The 14,027-nt window shown below is 51.1% G+C and overlaps 5 protein-coding genes across 5 annotated transcripts, besides 3 other annotated features; 3 read left to right on the top strand and 2 right to left on the bottom strand.

Moving 5' to 3' along the window:
- Positions 1-40: 40 nt before the first annotated feature.
- ACLA_001650 (uncharacterized protein) lies at positions 41-1,314 on the top strand (the record flags this gene model as incomplete). The annotated part of the gene is made up of 4 exons (XM_001276179.1): positions 41-71; positions 247-589; positions 649-1,242; positions 1,299-1,314. 4 exons carry the CDS (start codon positions 41-43, stop codon positions 1,312-1,314), a joined length of 984 nt encoding a protein of 327 aa, XP_001276180.1.
- An 829-nt stretch (positions 1,315-2,143) lies between these two features.
- On the top strand, positions 2,144-3,402 carry ACLA_001640 (glycoside hydrolase family 18 protein; the record flags this gene model as incomplete). Its single annotated transcript, XM_001276178.1, has 5 exons — positions 2,144-2,249; positions 2,299-2,361; positions 2,407-2,429; positions 2,479-2,606; positions 2,664-3,402. 5 exons carry the CDS (start codon positions 2,144-2,146, stop codon positions 3,400-3,402), a joined length of 1,059 nt encoding a protein of 352 aa, XP_001276179.1.
- A 1,150-nt stretch (positions 3,403-4,552) lies between these two features.
- On the top strand, positions 4,553-5,874 carry ACLA_001630 (NAD(P)/FAD-dependent oxidoreductase; the record flags this gene model as incomplete). The annotated part of the gene is made up of 3 exons (XM_001276177.1): positions 4,553-4,778; positions 4,846-5,649; positions 5,738-5,874. The coding sequence occupies 3 exons, from the start codon at positions 4,553-4,555 to the stop codon at positions 5,872-5,874; spliced, it is 1,167 nt and encodes a 388-aa protein (XP_001276178.1).
- Positions 5,875-6,278: 404 nt separating this feature from the next.
- Positions 6,279-9,663, bottom strand: ACLA_001620 (putative plasma membrane H(+)ATPase; the record flags this gene model as incomplete). The annotated part of the gene is made up of 4 exons (XM_001276176.1): positions 6,279-7,985; positions 8,046-8,747; positions 8,815-9,038; positions 9,102-9,663. The coding sequence occupies 4 exons, from the start codon at positions 9,661-9,663 to the stop codon at positions 6,279-6,281; spliced, it is 3,195 nt and encodes a 1,064-aa protein (XP_001276177.1).
- Positions 9,502-9,584: a microsatellite.
- Positions 9,600-9,628: a microsatellite.
- A 106-nt stretch (positions 9,664-9,769) lies between the features above and the next one.
- Positions 9,770-9,817: a microsatellite.
- Positions 9,818-11,568: 1,751 nt separating this feature from the next.
- On the bottom strand, positions 11,569-13,927 carry ACLA_001610 (glutamate--tRNA ligase GUS1; the record flags this gene model as incomplete). Its single annotated transcript, XM_001276175.1, has 4 exons — positions 11,569-12,306; positions 12,401-12,422; positions 12,474-13,597; positions 13,664-13,927. 4 exons carry the CDS (start codon positions 13,925-13,927, stop codon positions 11,569-11,571), a joined length of 2,148 nt encoding a protein of 715 aa, XP_001276176.1.
- Between the last annotated feature and the right edge of the window lie 100 nt (positions 13,928-14,027).

Raw genomic sequence — 14,027 nt, 5'->3', positions numbered from 1 at the left:
CGGGCTCGCCTATTGTTTGAAAACAGACCAGCAAGCAGCCATGGCTTCCATCCGAATTGGCTATGTTCCAGGTATGCATGCAGTCTCTCATTGTTCATCTTGAACCTTCTTGTACTTGACGTAATGGGCTCCAATGATTCCATTAAATAAAAGAACGGACCTCGTCTACCTTGGAGGATGGTCCGTACTGCTGGAGATACGAAGCAATATGGTATCTGACTGCTTCAATATCTGACGAATGTATAGAACACTACCTCGCCCCTCTCCACCTTGCGCTTCGCTCTCCAGCCGCAGCCTCTCTTCCCTTCAAGATCTCCTTGATCCCGTTCCCCTCCGGAACGGGTCATATGATCACATCGCTCCGCGAGAAGGAGATTGATGTCGCCATTGGATTGACAGAGGGGTGGGTTGCTGGCTTAGCTGGTAAGCAGCAGGCTCAGAACGATGCTGCGTCAGGTGGATATAAGGTGGTCGGCCATTGGGTCGACACGCCGCTGCGATGGGCCATTGTTACCGGGCGCGAGAGGGAGGAGCTTCATACCGTTGCAGAGCTGAAGGGTAAGAGAGTGGGTGTCAGTCGTCTTGGAAGGTTAGTTTTACATCCACCAGCCATGGATGGCCCAGATGGTCGAGCTGACACGGTAACAGCGGCTCGCACATCATGTCCTTCGTTCTGGCCCAGCAGCAAGGCTGGGGATCCGACTCCCTGACACCTGTTCCGCTGGGTCCGTTTCAGGCCCTGCGGAACGGAGTGACAGGATTCGATTCCAAGCACCCCGAGCAAGCACCCACGCCCACAGCGGAGTTCTTCATGTGGGAGCACTTCACCACAAAGCCATACTTCCACGCGACAGCAGACAAGCCTCACCCACCACTCAAGAAGATCGGAGAGATCTTCACCCCGTGGCCGTCCTGGCTCATCGTCGCGTCTACGTCGGTCTTCCCGAACCCGGAGAGCGACGAGAGACTGCATCAGTTGTTTGATCTCCTAGACCAGGGAATCAAGGCGTTCCAGACGGACCATGACCAGGTCGTCAGGCTCCTGGGTACGGGGGAGCTGGGTTGCACCTATGTCGAAGACGATGCCAAGGAGTGGCTGAAGGATGTCAGGTTCACCAGCAGCACGCGGGGCGTAGACCGGAAGGTAGTAGATGGCGTTGCGGATGTTCTCAAGGTTGCGGGGGTCATCGACAGCAAGATGTCGAATGATGAAGTCTCGGAGAGGGTGATTGGAATCTCCCGGTGAGCGTCCCGTGCTGGTGTCGTGTGGGTTGTGATTGTAAATATGTTTCTTGTAGGTGGCCGGACCGCTAGAGGATAAAGTATAGATACAAAGGTGACAGAGGTGACAATTCATCGCACTATGACTTGCACTTTGCAGTGACTGAATGGCTCATTATGAAGCTTTTCGTTTCTCAAATCATTATATTATAAGAAACAAAGCAACCACGCCCTCCGTTTCCTTAAAAGGTAATTTGTCCGAGGCATAAGGATAGTCGTGATACGCAAAATTCTACACATCCAAAGGAGGCTTTCGGTCCTACTCAATTCACCAGGCTGCGCATCCTGCTTAAACAGTACAGCACTGCGGATTTAGTACACCCTTCAGATGTAGCGTCGTCAGCACCCGTTGTGCCCTCTCCTTTTCATCTTCAGTTCCGATCCTGATGCTGCACGTCCGGCATTCCTCGGGCAGCATCAACCCCCAGACAACGCCTCCGGAATGCCACGACCCTTGTTTCCTGCCAATCACATACTCTGGAGCTGCAGAAACATGCTTTCTGGGTCGAATGAGGCATGTTGTTTGAGCGGGTTGGCAACATGACACTTTCCTCGGCCTGGAGTTTCTGCTATGGGGAGGAATGTGTTGCAGATCAAGCAGAGATCCTGTTCAAGCGACAATATGCATGACCATGAGCTATAAGATAGTCTGGATCTCAATTTCAAATCGCCCATTCGATGCTTGTAGTTTGATTGTCTCTTTCGATCAAATTGGCAAGTCGGCATCTACATCCTGGGGTGGTTCATTCGCCCTGTCCTGTCCTTTGGCAAATCGTCCACGCTCGTTTGATCTTGAGGGATTTCTCCTTATCGCTCTTTTCATCAGGCGATTTTGCCCATCACATTCTCTCATTCTCTTGTTATGTCTTTGAAACGTCTCCTCGCCGTCGCCGCGACTGCTGCTTCTCTGGGAGGAGTCTATGCCAAACTCGATCTTTCGTCGCCTTCGAATGTCGCTGTATACTGGGGTAAGTCAGACATCCTTCACTATTGATAGACAATTCTGATTCGTGGTAGGTCAGAATTCCTTTCGGGGGACTGGGAATTTAGCACAACAGCGTCTCTCATATTACTGTGATGGTGAGTCAAGATCTCCATGTGTGCATATCAACTCTTGCTAAACAGCTACGCCAGATCCTAAAATAGACGTAAGAGCATCTCAAGTCAAGCAGAATAACTTGGCTTATTGACCATTAGATACTTGAACTTGCGTTTCTCACGAAAATCAACGGCGAAGCTGGCGTTCCTGAGATCGACTTCTCCAATGCAAACGATAACTGCACGACTTTCAAAGACACGAATCTGAAGAAATGTCCTCAAATTGGGTAGAAGCTTCTATCTCTTCCCGTTCTATGGGGTAGCGTGGCTAATACCTCCAACAGGGAGGATATCGCAACCTGCCAGAAGAAAGGCAAGACGGTACTTCTGTCCATCGGCGGAGCAACATACAGCGAAGGAGGCTTCAACTCCGACTCTACTGCAAAGGCCGGCGCAGAGCTTGTCTGGCAGACATTCGGGCCCCCTTCTATCAACTCGACGGCCCGTCGGCCGTTCGGGAATGCCACCGTAGACGGATTCGACTTCGATTTCGAGGCCGCCGTCACCAACATGGCTCCCTTCGCGAGCCGGCTTCGCGAGCTCATGGATGCCGACCACAGCAGACAATATTTCTTGACAGCTGCACCGCAATGCCCGTATCCGGATGCAGCGGATAAGGATATCCTGAACGGCCCGGTTTCAATTGATGCCATCTTCGTCCAGTTCTATAACAACTGGTGCGGCTTGAACTCTTTTGAGGCCGGGGCCAGCCAGCAAAACAACTTCAATTTCGACACCTGGGATAACTGGGCCAAGACGGTCTCGCAGAATAAGCAGGCCAAGGTCTTCCTCGGTGTGCCTGCGAACACCGGGGCGGCGGGGTCGGGTTATGTGTCCTCCAAGGACCTGGGGCCGATTATCGAGTACAGCAAGAAGTTTGGTAGCTTTGGCGGCGTTATGATGTGGGACGTCACGCAGGCGTACGGTAACAAGGGCTTTCTTGATGATGTTGTCGAAGCATTGGGGAAGACTGCGTCTCGTGTTCGTCGGTCGTTGAACTATCGACCATATGGCTGGTTCTGAGACGTTTGGTCCTCGCCAGGTTAGTTCCTGCGTGTAATGAGTCGATGAGCTTGGGAGCTCCCGCAGAATCTTCTTGTATATATTGATAAATCAAAATAATCACACCATTCCTCTTGTACAAGCTTGTGGATGATTATAAGGAGTGTTTTATTGTAATGGTGTGAAGTCTGTCTGCGAATTGATAGTGTGCTTTTCTTGCTTTTATATATCGGCTTTCGACGGCTGATCTACACCGACTTACCTACATATATCCTTCTTAACACACTACTCAGAAACCACTATTCAACAAGCATCCACGACTATGGAAGCAATATAACCAGAGACTACTGGGTATTGTGCATAGCCCGGCATGAAATTATTGACTGTTAGCTCAGCTGACCAGCCTGAACATTAGGGAGGCACGAACCCACAGAGCAAGTCGAGGACATCGAAGCATGTAAACTATCTAGACTACTGCATCTGTCGATAACCCGACTCTCTAGTCCATGTCATTGTCAGCGTCCGGCTTGATGATATGCTTCTTCAGGTCTAACGAAAATGACGGCTGATTCCGTATCCAGGACGGCAGCTCCCTCTGGCCAGCTGCATGCATTCTGCACAATGACGAAAATGTAGCACGAAGATGCATCCCTCTTCGCTGCATCAGGATTGAGAAATTGGAAATGGGTATACTGAACAATCTGGTTGTCGTAAGATGAACAATGTATGTGCCACTGATCCCAAGTGCTCTCCTATACTTTGACTTCCTCTGGTTGCAGTTTGATAGCACAAGCTTACTCCAACACAACAGATCTATCACACAGAATACAAACAATGCAATACGAAAAACACTTCATACCTCTTGGATATGAGTTGCAACCATCGGTCTATACTGCGTGAGATGCGAGGGATGTCGATCCAGCCTCTAACCAACCGGCTCAGCTGAGGTTCTTTCCTTGGCTGCAATGATGGATGGGGACCGACATGGGACATCCTCGAATCTCAATTCCAATCCTAACTGATAGCCCCGTTCCACTCGGTACCCATGTGCTCATATTACAGGTCTTCTCTGCTGCCTATTTAACCCGCCACTGTGCCCGTATGGACTCAGTCTCTGTGGTGCGACGCTCTTTCCATTCTCTCGTCACCCCGTCACCGCCACGCAGTTAGGATGGCTCCCAACTCTCTACTATATACCGTATTTTCCTCTCTCACTGTTGCTCTAGCGGCGTCCATTCCCCGGACTGAGTATGAGGTGATGGTCATCGGAGGAGGCCCTGCAGGCCTCAGTGTCGCCAGTGGTCTGTCGCGGATCCGACGCAAGAACGTCCTGTTTGATTCGGGCGAGTACCGCAATGGTCCCACCAGGAACATGCACGATGTGATAGGCAACGACGGTATATTCCCTCTTCATCATGCCCGCACACCTCTTTAAAGAGAAGCTAACACAACTACTTCCCCCAGGAGCCGTCCCCAGCGCATTCCGCGGCCTCGCCCGAGAGCAAATCTCTCACTACAACCAAACCACCTTCATCGACAAGAAAGTCGACACCGTCACCATTGTCACCGATGAACACAGCAACAGCACCTACTTCAGCGCCTCGGTGGCCGGCGCCTCCTATACCGCCCGCAAGCTCATCCTCGGCACTGGCATGAAGGATATCCTGCCCGACACACCGGGCCTGGAAGAAGCCTGGGGCATGGGCGTGTACTGGTGTCCCTGGTGCGACGGCTGGGAGCACCGCGACCAGCCCTTTGGCATCCTGGGCCCGCTACCCGAAGTCGTCGGCGCCGTGCTGGAAGTCTACACGCTCAACACGGATATCATCGCCTTCGTCAACGGCACCCAGACGCCCGAGAACGAGGCTAAGGTGACGGCGAAGTATCCCAGCTGGGAGAAACAGCTGCAGGCGTACAACATCCGGATTGACAACGGCTCCATCGCCTCGTTTGAGCGTCTGCAGGATGGCGCGGCCCCAGCGAACCGCGACGACGAGGACTGCCAGTTCGATATCTTCAAAGTTAACATGGCGAGCGGCGCCTCGGTCGAGCGCAGTGCGTTCATCACCAACTTCCCTTCGGAGCAGCGCTCAAGCATCCCCCATGACCTAGGACTGGAGATGCAAAGCGGCAAGATCGCCACGAATATCAATGGCATGCGGACTAGTCTGCCGGGTGTGTTTGCTGTCGGCGATGCCAACAGTGACAACAGCACCAATGTGCCACATGCCATGTTCAGTGGAAAGAGAGCGGCTGTTTACGTTCACGGTATGTTCTTCCTCGAGATCTGCTTGTCAGCCAACCGATTAGCTATATATGGTAGTGTTGCTGATCCATGTTCTATCTATCTCCACAGTCGAAATGGCTCGTGAAGAATCCCAGGCGGCCATCTCCAAGCGCACACTACCCTCGCGACAGGCCATGGAGAAGGAAGCAGAGAGACGCATGGGCGGCGACTTGGAACAGTTGTGGGATCGTGTCCGTCGAGTATGATCATGCCTATTATTAGTTGTGTAAGGCGAGATGCGTTTCTTGATCAGGTAGTAATGGTAATGTCAATCACAATCCAATTACCAGCAGAGCGTGCAGCTAAGGGCACTGACAGAGATATATCGGATTGTATTACCAGAATTTAACATTTATAGAAATTATTATGGGAGATTAGATTACGTATACCTTGCAAAGAATATCCTCCCCTCATCCACGTCCTCCAACATATTATCACAATCACAAGCAGAACAGATTCTTTTCAGACAAAACAACTTCCTCGGGTATGCGAGATGGTAAGCACGAGCAACGGGGGGGTATGCTACTGCGATCCGGTCCAACCACCCATAGAACAACATACAAGCTAAGGTATTCAGCTGTCCCACCCCCGTTTGACGAGAGGATGGCGTCTACTCGGCCTCTTCTTCCTCCTTGCTGGCCGCCAGGAAGAAGCGGCCCTTGGGCTGGCCGGGCTGGTCGTACTCGACGGTCAACCGGGCCAGGTGGCCGAGCAGGTTCTCGATCTTGATATCGCCCTTGTCGCGCTTCGCGCGGCCGAGATTATCAAGCCACTTGAGCTTGTTGAGCACGAAGTACACAAGTGCGATGACGATCTCCACGCCGAGCGAATAGCCCCACACGCGGACGACCGTGACGATGTCCGTCCATCCGTTGCGAGTCTCGACGAACGAGGTGGCCGGGTTCGTTGGCATGGTCTCGTTGGTAAACCAACCAAACAAACAGAAGATGGTTGCCAGAATGTCCACACCCAGAATAGCAGTGACGAGATGAATCGAAGGCCAGGTATCGACACCACGTGTAACAAATATCAGCCAGTTCTCGGTGAGTGCGACTTCCAAGAACAGAACCTCTTGGATGGAACCCCAATTCTGGATGATACCGCCCGACGGGAGGAACATGGAGCCACGCACGACCCAAGTACCCATCGCCAACAGCAGGCCCAGAAGGACAGAGATGAACCATATTTTTGGAAGTTGCCATTCCACCGGCCGCAGCTCAAACGAGGCGTTATCATAGGCCACTGCGACAGTTGCCAAGTCGGCGAACAGAGCCAGGAAAACAATCAATTCAACACGGATGCTCTCATTCAAGATGATCATGGATGTCACCAGGTAGATTTCTAAGTGCAAACAAAGGGCGATACGATACTGGATATAGGACTTCATCCGGTGGAAAATCTGTCGAGCCACCTTGATCGAATCAATGATGGTGGACAATCCAGGCTCCAAGAAGACAATATCAGATGCAGATTGCGCAGCCTCAGTAGCGCCTTCTACAGCAATACCACAATCAGCTTTCTTCAGAGATGGTGCATCATTAACACCATCGCCTGTCATAGCCGTCAAGTGTCCGCGTTCTTGAAGCATTTGCACCACCTGATACTTGTGCTCTGGGAACACCTCCGCAAAGCCATCAGCTTTCTCGACCAGATCGCTTGCCATGGCTCCGCTCAGGCCGCCATGGATGAGCTTATCAGAATTATACACTTTGGTTCCCAGTGCTAGCATTTTGCATGTCTCCTTGGCAATTGCCAAAGCGTCACCCGTAAGCATCTTCACACTGATGCCGAGGTTCTGGGCTTCATGGATCGTTTGCGCAGTATCTTCTCTGGGTGGATCAAACATGGGCAGCATACCAAGTAGCGTCCATTCTTCTCCCTCCTTTTTGACTGCGACACCCAAGGATCGGAACCCTCTATGAGCAAATTCCTGTGCTTTTTGCTTGTAGAGATTGGCCATCTCCTTGGAGCAATTAGTCAGGGAAAGCACGGCTTTGGGTGCACCCTTAGTGCAAGTGTATCTGATTCCATCGCATGTGGCTACTGTCACAATTCGCTTGGAGACTGGATCGAAAGGAATATATTTTTCAGTCTTCCAGCCCCGTCGAAGAATTTCGCGCGCTTTGGGGTATTGCCTGAGAGTAAGAATGGTAACCTTGTCGATGGGATCGAGTGATTGAGTATTATGAGACGATGCCAGGGCAGCCACAGCGAACATCCAGTCGATGTCAACACCCTCAGCCACAAAGGGCTCCCGAATACTCAATTTGTTCGCCGTCAGTGTTCCCGTCTTGTCTGAGCACAAGATGTCAACACCCTATCACATTGTTAGCCAGGTCACTTTATTTCTGATCCAGCTATATGGGATTTCACCTACCGCAAGAGACTCAATGGCAGTGAGTTTCTGCACAATAGCCTTCTTCTTTGCGAGATAAGCTGCTCCAACGGCCATAGTAGTGGTGGTGACGACCGGAAGACCAACAGGGACACCAATAATCAGCAGGGAAAGGGTGTAATGCAGAAGTGTCTGTTGCGGAGGCGAGGCAATGGGGATATGGCGGAAAAAGCCACCAATCCAAGCAGCTAAGATCCAGGCCATGACAATGACCAGCAGAGATGTACCGATGTTATCCATAACGATTTCGAAATGACCCGCACCCTTAGCTGCCAATACCATAGATGCCGTTTTACCAACGAAAGATGTCCTCGCTCCAGTCTGGACCACTGCATAGGCCTTGCCACGTTTGCAGCCAGTTGTATAATAGATCATTTGGCCCATGTAGCGATCGACGGCAAGAGACTCTCCGGTAATGGCCGAATGGTCGCAGGCGAGAATGGGATGACTGCGTTTCCGTGCAGCTTGCTCTTGCCCCTGGTCCCCTTCCGGAGTTTCCTTTTCCTTGTCGCCCACCCCCTTCGTAGTGTCGCCCTTGTCATTATCCTCAAGATCAGATTCGGAGGTGCTGCTGAGATCCCCTTGCTCCTGCATTGTTTTGAACGCCTCCCATCCATTGGGGTCGTCGTAGTCACAGATGATCTTGGAGTCAGCAGGAACAACCTGACCTTCACCAATGACAATCTGATAGCTCTATCAGTATCTGGAACAGAAACGCCCTTTGAATGATAGCTCTGGCCATTGCACTTACGACATCGCCGGGGACAAGCTCTCGGGCTAAGATCTCTTGTTCGTGTCCGTCACGAACGACCGTTGCTCTCATGGCGATATCGCCTTTCAGACTTGCAACGACATCCGCAGCTTGCTTTTCTTGGTACCAACCAACCGCGGCGTTGAGGCACAGGATACCAATGATGACACCGAAATCAATCCAATCGTCCAAGCCTGCTGCAAGAAGGACCGCGAGTTCCATGACTATAAAAATGCATTAGAATCATTGAACCTTTGCAACCGAAACTCTCAAATCATATGCCATACCATAAAGAATTGGACCTCGGAAATAAGACAGGACCTTGGCGATGGGGTTCTCCTTCTCGGAGACCAGCTCATTCCAGCCGGAACGGCGACGTCTGATGGGGACCTCCGAGCTGGGCAAGCCCTGGCGAATATCGGTAAGGCGCCAGTCCTCTGGAAATACTCCTGGTTCTTGTTCCAAGTGCTTGACGCGGACCTTGCGCTTCTTCCAAGGAGCATACCAGACGCGCTTCAGTTGCTCCTCCTCTTCAGCCTCTTCCTTCCCAGGCTCGCGATAGGTCGAGACATACTTCACGAGCCTACCATATTCGTCAAGATTGGCCCAGTCTTCCTTATAGGAAACACGAGATATACGTCTTGAAGATTGGCCAGAGATTCGGGGCGGTGCTTGGCGCTCAACATCACCCTGAGCAGCACCCTGAGCAGCACCCTGAGAGGCAGCCTGAGAAGCACTCTGAGTAAAGCCCTGGGAAGCACCCTGAGCAGTTCCCCGAGCAGCGGCGCCCTGAGAAGCGCCCTGAGAAGCGCCCCTAGCACCGCCCTGAGCGACGCTTTGGTCGGCCATCCTCGTTGTTGAGCAACTACCTGATGCCTGAGGGGACTAAGAGAGATACAAGCTGTACTCTGAGCTTCGTGAAGCTCTGAAGTCAGAAATCCAGGTCAGTCAGGAGGAGTAGAGAGTGTAAAGAAAGAGGGAGTAGAGAGTGTAAAGAAAGAGGAAAGCAAAAAGCCCAAAGAAGAGGAAAGAGTGGTAGCGGAGGAAGTAAGAGATCTCCCCTTCACACCCAAGGAAGACGTACGAGAATGGATGCTCGTCTCAGCGTTCCTCTTTTGTGAGTGGCAGGGGAGCAGGTCATCATTTCTGTTGGTATGAACTTTTCACACGGACAACTAATGTTGACGTAGGAGACATCAGGAAGCCCACGGCTGATCTGGCCCATGAGACACCGATAACAGACTCATCAGGAGGCACGCGAGCATGTGTATCCACTCGTATAAGGTAGACCGAAGTGAGAGTTGGATAAGGGGTTTCGCCAGTTGATTCGACAATTCGAGGTTGTCTTGACGTATGAGACGTTCTATGGCATGCGCTACCTGAACCTTGTGAGCTTTAATCCACAGGGAATCAGGTCGCCCTGTTCCATCCATTTGTTCCGCTCCTCCCTATATTGACCTGGGTCATGTCAATGGCTAGAGTCTATCGTATTACGCGACGATGATCGCCAAGATTCGCGCTGTGGAATTCCATCGGGAAGCCCCCAGCGGGAACCACGGGAGCTTGACAGGAGCTTATGATGATTAAGCCGAAAGACGAATGAGAAGCACTAAGCAGTCAAGGCTCAAGTTCTTTTCTATTTTCCTGCTGCGACAGATGTTCTGGAGAGGCTCATAGGCTTAGCGATGCCAACGAATGGCCCCGTAAGTGGATCTTGCGGCGACTCCCCGAGTCGGTTCAGGTTGCAGAGGAGACGGAAGGGGTGAAGACTTCATTCGGAGATGGTCAACTGGGCGAACTCTCGCGGTGGTGATTTTTTAGCGCTCCCGAAATATCCGACTATGGTATGTAACGTTGCTGAAAGTCCATGGCATCGTTGGCCCTTTCCCCATCACCAAATAATGGTTCAGTATGGAAGGCTTTGGGTTTAGTCTAGATGTAACGTCCTCATCATTTGACATTGATGCCTCGTCATGATTATCCGACAATATATCAGGATTATGGCAGGTCAAGCTGCATGATAGCTGGAGGCCAATGGGGGAAACAGGGCCGCATAAGCGCAATGAGGATAGCATCATCAGTCTCGGAACAGCAGCAATTGCAAAAGCCATGCCTGTGAGATAAAAAAAAGCTCGATGGTGACTGATTCGATAATATCCTCTCATGGGTTGTACACACGGATAGAGCGACCCTTTATGGTTACAGGCCGTTCCTGTCGAGAACCCACAGTTCAATCGAGGGGAAAGGAAGAGTCTGTCTCAGACGTCATTGAAAGTAATCTGATTCATGAGAGGATGAAGACATGACTTGTTTAATTTCCGTCAAGGTAACTGTGGACGAAGAGATGATGAGAAGTCAAAGAGTCGACAAGTGAGGTGGAGCAATGATCGTGATGCTACTCCGTTCTACATTTAGATAAATAGTTAGTTAACTGGGGCCCTGTCGATTACGCACAGATCACAGCAGCCAGTTAGTCAGAGTGACTAGTCTAACTAGTTACTACTTAGTAGTTACTCGTTGGTGGATATCTAGACTACTACCTACTACTTTAATTTATGGGGCTTCTTGATGACACTCTCCATCTGAAGAATGAATATCCACAAGAAAGAAGGCTTGCTTCATATGCAATAAAAGGCCGGCTTATATGTTGCCGTGAGCCACGGAGACCACGTATCTAAGTGATCTATGATATCTGTTTTAAGATACACAAGTTTGATCATCTGAAGGTCTAGTCTATCACATATAGCCATCCGCTTATTTGCCGGTCTTGCCAGTAGGGATATTGAAGAGCACAGCGGGCTTGCCCGGTGCGTACGCCCGATCAACACGGTAGTATCCCTTGCGCTCGAATTGAATGATATCACCCTCCTTGAGCTCGGCGACATTGCAATCGGCAACGGCCTCATCTCTGAATTCGGTGTTCTTGTTCAGAACATCCTCGAGGACGTCATCCTCCTGCAACGAATCCTTGTTAAGAAGGTAGTCGAAATCGACCAACTCGACGGGAATGAGCTCCTGTCCCTTTGTAGAAAGCCAGGTGACCTTCTTCTCGGTCTTCTTGAAATCACCCTCAAGGTGAAGCTCTAGCTCCAGGCCCTTGACGACACCCGTAGCAGGATCGGTCTCAATCTTGCGGACAATAGCGTTGCCCCAGCTCATCAAGGTGATTTCTTCATCCTGCTTGAAGCTCTTGGCATCCTCCTGGTCCAAAAGGATAGAGTCGCTAAATGCAACTTTCTTCATACCGACTGCCGGGTTCTTGCCATGCTTGGGCTTGTCCTCGGTGTAAGGAGTAGCCGGGCCACCCTTGATGACGGCATTAACCATATCCTTTTTGAGGATGGCAGTATGACGAGGCGCAATAGGATCAATGTACTTCCGGTTAGTGGCCCAGATCAATGTCCAGTCAAGGTTAGTGATGTTCTTGCTAGGCCCCTGCTTAAGGATGAATTCTCTCAGAGCAGGAATGGTCATTCCCCTTCGTCTGATACCCTGGATGGTTGTTAGTCGGGACTATCAGGTAGAATATTGGGGATGAATCGGAAAAGAATATGCAAATTCGTTGGAAACCAGATATATGACTTACTCGGATGGTCGGGAAACGAGGACTAATACTGTTAGCAAAGGAAGCGTGATAGGATATAAATATAAAGACTTACTCATCCCATCCCCAAACAACACCCTGGTCGACGAGCTTGGTAAGCTTTCTCTTGGACAACAGAGTGCGGATGAAGTTCATGCGAGCAAAGTCCCAGATCTGGACGTTGCGGAGCTGCAGTGTATCCAAGAACCACTGGTACTGGGGGTTACGGTCGCGATACTCGATGGTTCTGAGAGCATGGGTGACACCCTCCATGGAGTCCACAATGGGGCATGCAAAGTCATAGGTTGGGTAGATCTTCCACTTCGCTCCTGTGCGGTGATGGGGAGTAGGGTTACAGCGGAAAATGACAGGATCACGCATGGCCTTGTTGGGGTTGTCAACAGACATCTTAGCTCGAACACACCACCTGAGACCCTCAGGGGTGCCCTTCTTCATCTCCTCGAAACGAGCAAGGTTTTCCTCGACAGATGCATCACGACGCTTGCTGGGCTTGCCGTTCATTCTCTGCTCAGCCATGACCTCCTTCTCCGTATCGTCGGCATAGGCGTTTCCGTCTTTGATGATCTTCAAGGCGTAGTCGTAAAGCTCGTCGAAGTAGTCACTGGTGTAGCTCATCTTATCGGCCTTAATACCCATAAGAGCGAGATCCTCGATAATGGCGTCCTGAAATTCCTGCTTTTCTTTTGAAGGGTTTGTGTCGTCGAAGCGGACAAGGAGCGTGCCATTATACTTCTCGTGTGCGAAGTAGTCGTTAAGAAGAGCAGCCTTGGCGTGTCCAATATGAAGATATCCAGAGGGCTCGGGAGGGAATCTGGTCACCACTCCCTTCTCGGTGTTGAGAAGAGCAATGTCGTAGCTAGCTCCCTCCTTGGCCTTAGCTGCCTTCTTCTCCTTTGCCGCCTGGTTCAAGGACTCAACAGCAAAAGAGGCCCATGGGCAAAGGTCTTCCAAGAAGTAGAACCAACGGGTAACATTGACCAGCGAGCCCTTCCTGATGGCTGCAATAGCGACACGGTTGCCTCGAATGGCACCCCAGAGGGCGATGTCTGCCGTGGAGAGCGAGTAGCCGACGACGAAGGAACGAAGGAGGAGATGGGTGTCAAGGCGCTGCAGCTCGGGGTCAAGGGCCTTGAAATCAAGAGTAGTGAACGCCTCCAATTGAGAGAGCCACTCGTTCACCTAAAAGGACCATTTTTAGTATCGTGTATTGGTAGCTGTGCGAATCAGTCTTCTTATGTTCCTTACCAGCTTCTCATCCTTGCTATTCAGGAAGGGGAAATCCTTGCGGAGTTCCTGAATGGCATTGCTAGTGCCAAAGACAGGGCTACCACTAGCACCGATGTACTGCACAATAGCCTTGTCGCCGTCCCGGAGCAGTGCAGTTTCCTCGAAAGTGATCGCAACCACCGGGTTTGGTCGAGCCTCATTGAGAGAAGTTGCAACGAGCAGGACAGGCAGCAAAGAGGCCTGGTTGGCCCGAGTGGCCAGAGTGAGCTGGTACTGAGCCATAGTGAACCTCAATATCCCTTCAGGTGAAATGGACGTCAAAGATCTTTGAAAGTGGGCTGATGGGTTTCTCCAAAAATTGGAAGTATATGGAGGGGCATTT

Source organism: Aspergillus clavatus, genomic scaffold, assembly GCF_000002715.2.
Source record: "Aspergillus clavatus NRRL 1 1099423829750 genomic scaffold, whole genome shotgun sequence".
NCBI classification, from domain to species: domain Eukaryota; kingdom Fungi; phylum Ascomycota; class Eurotiomycetes; order Eurotiales; family Aspergillaceae; genus Aspergillus; species Aspergillus clavatus.
The sequence above is the reverse complement of the archived record's forward strand: the minus strand, read 5'-3'. Positions and strand labels throughout refer to the sequence as shown.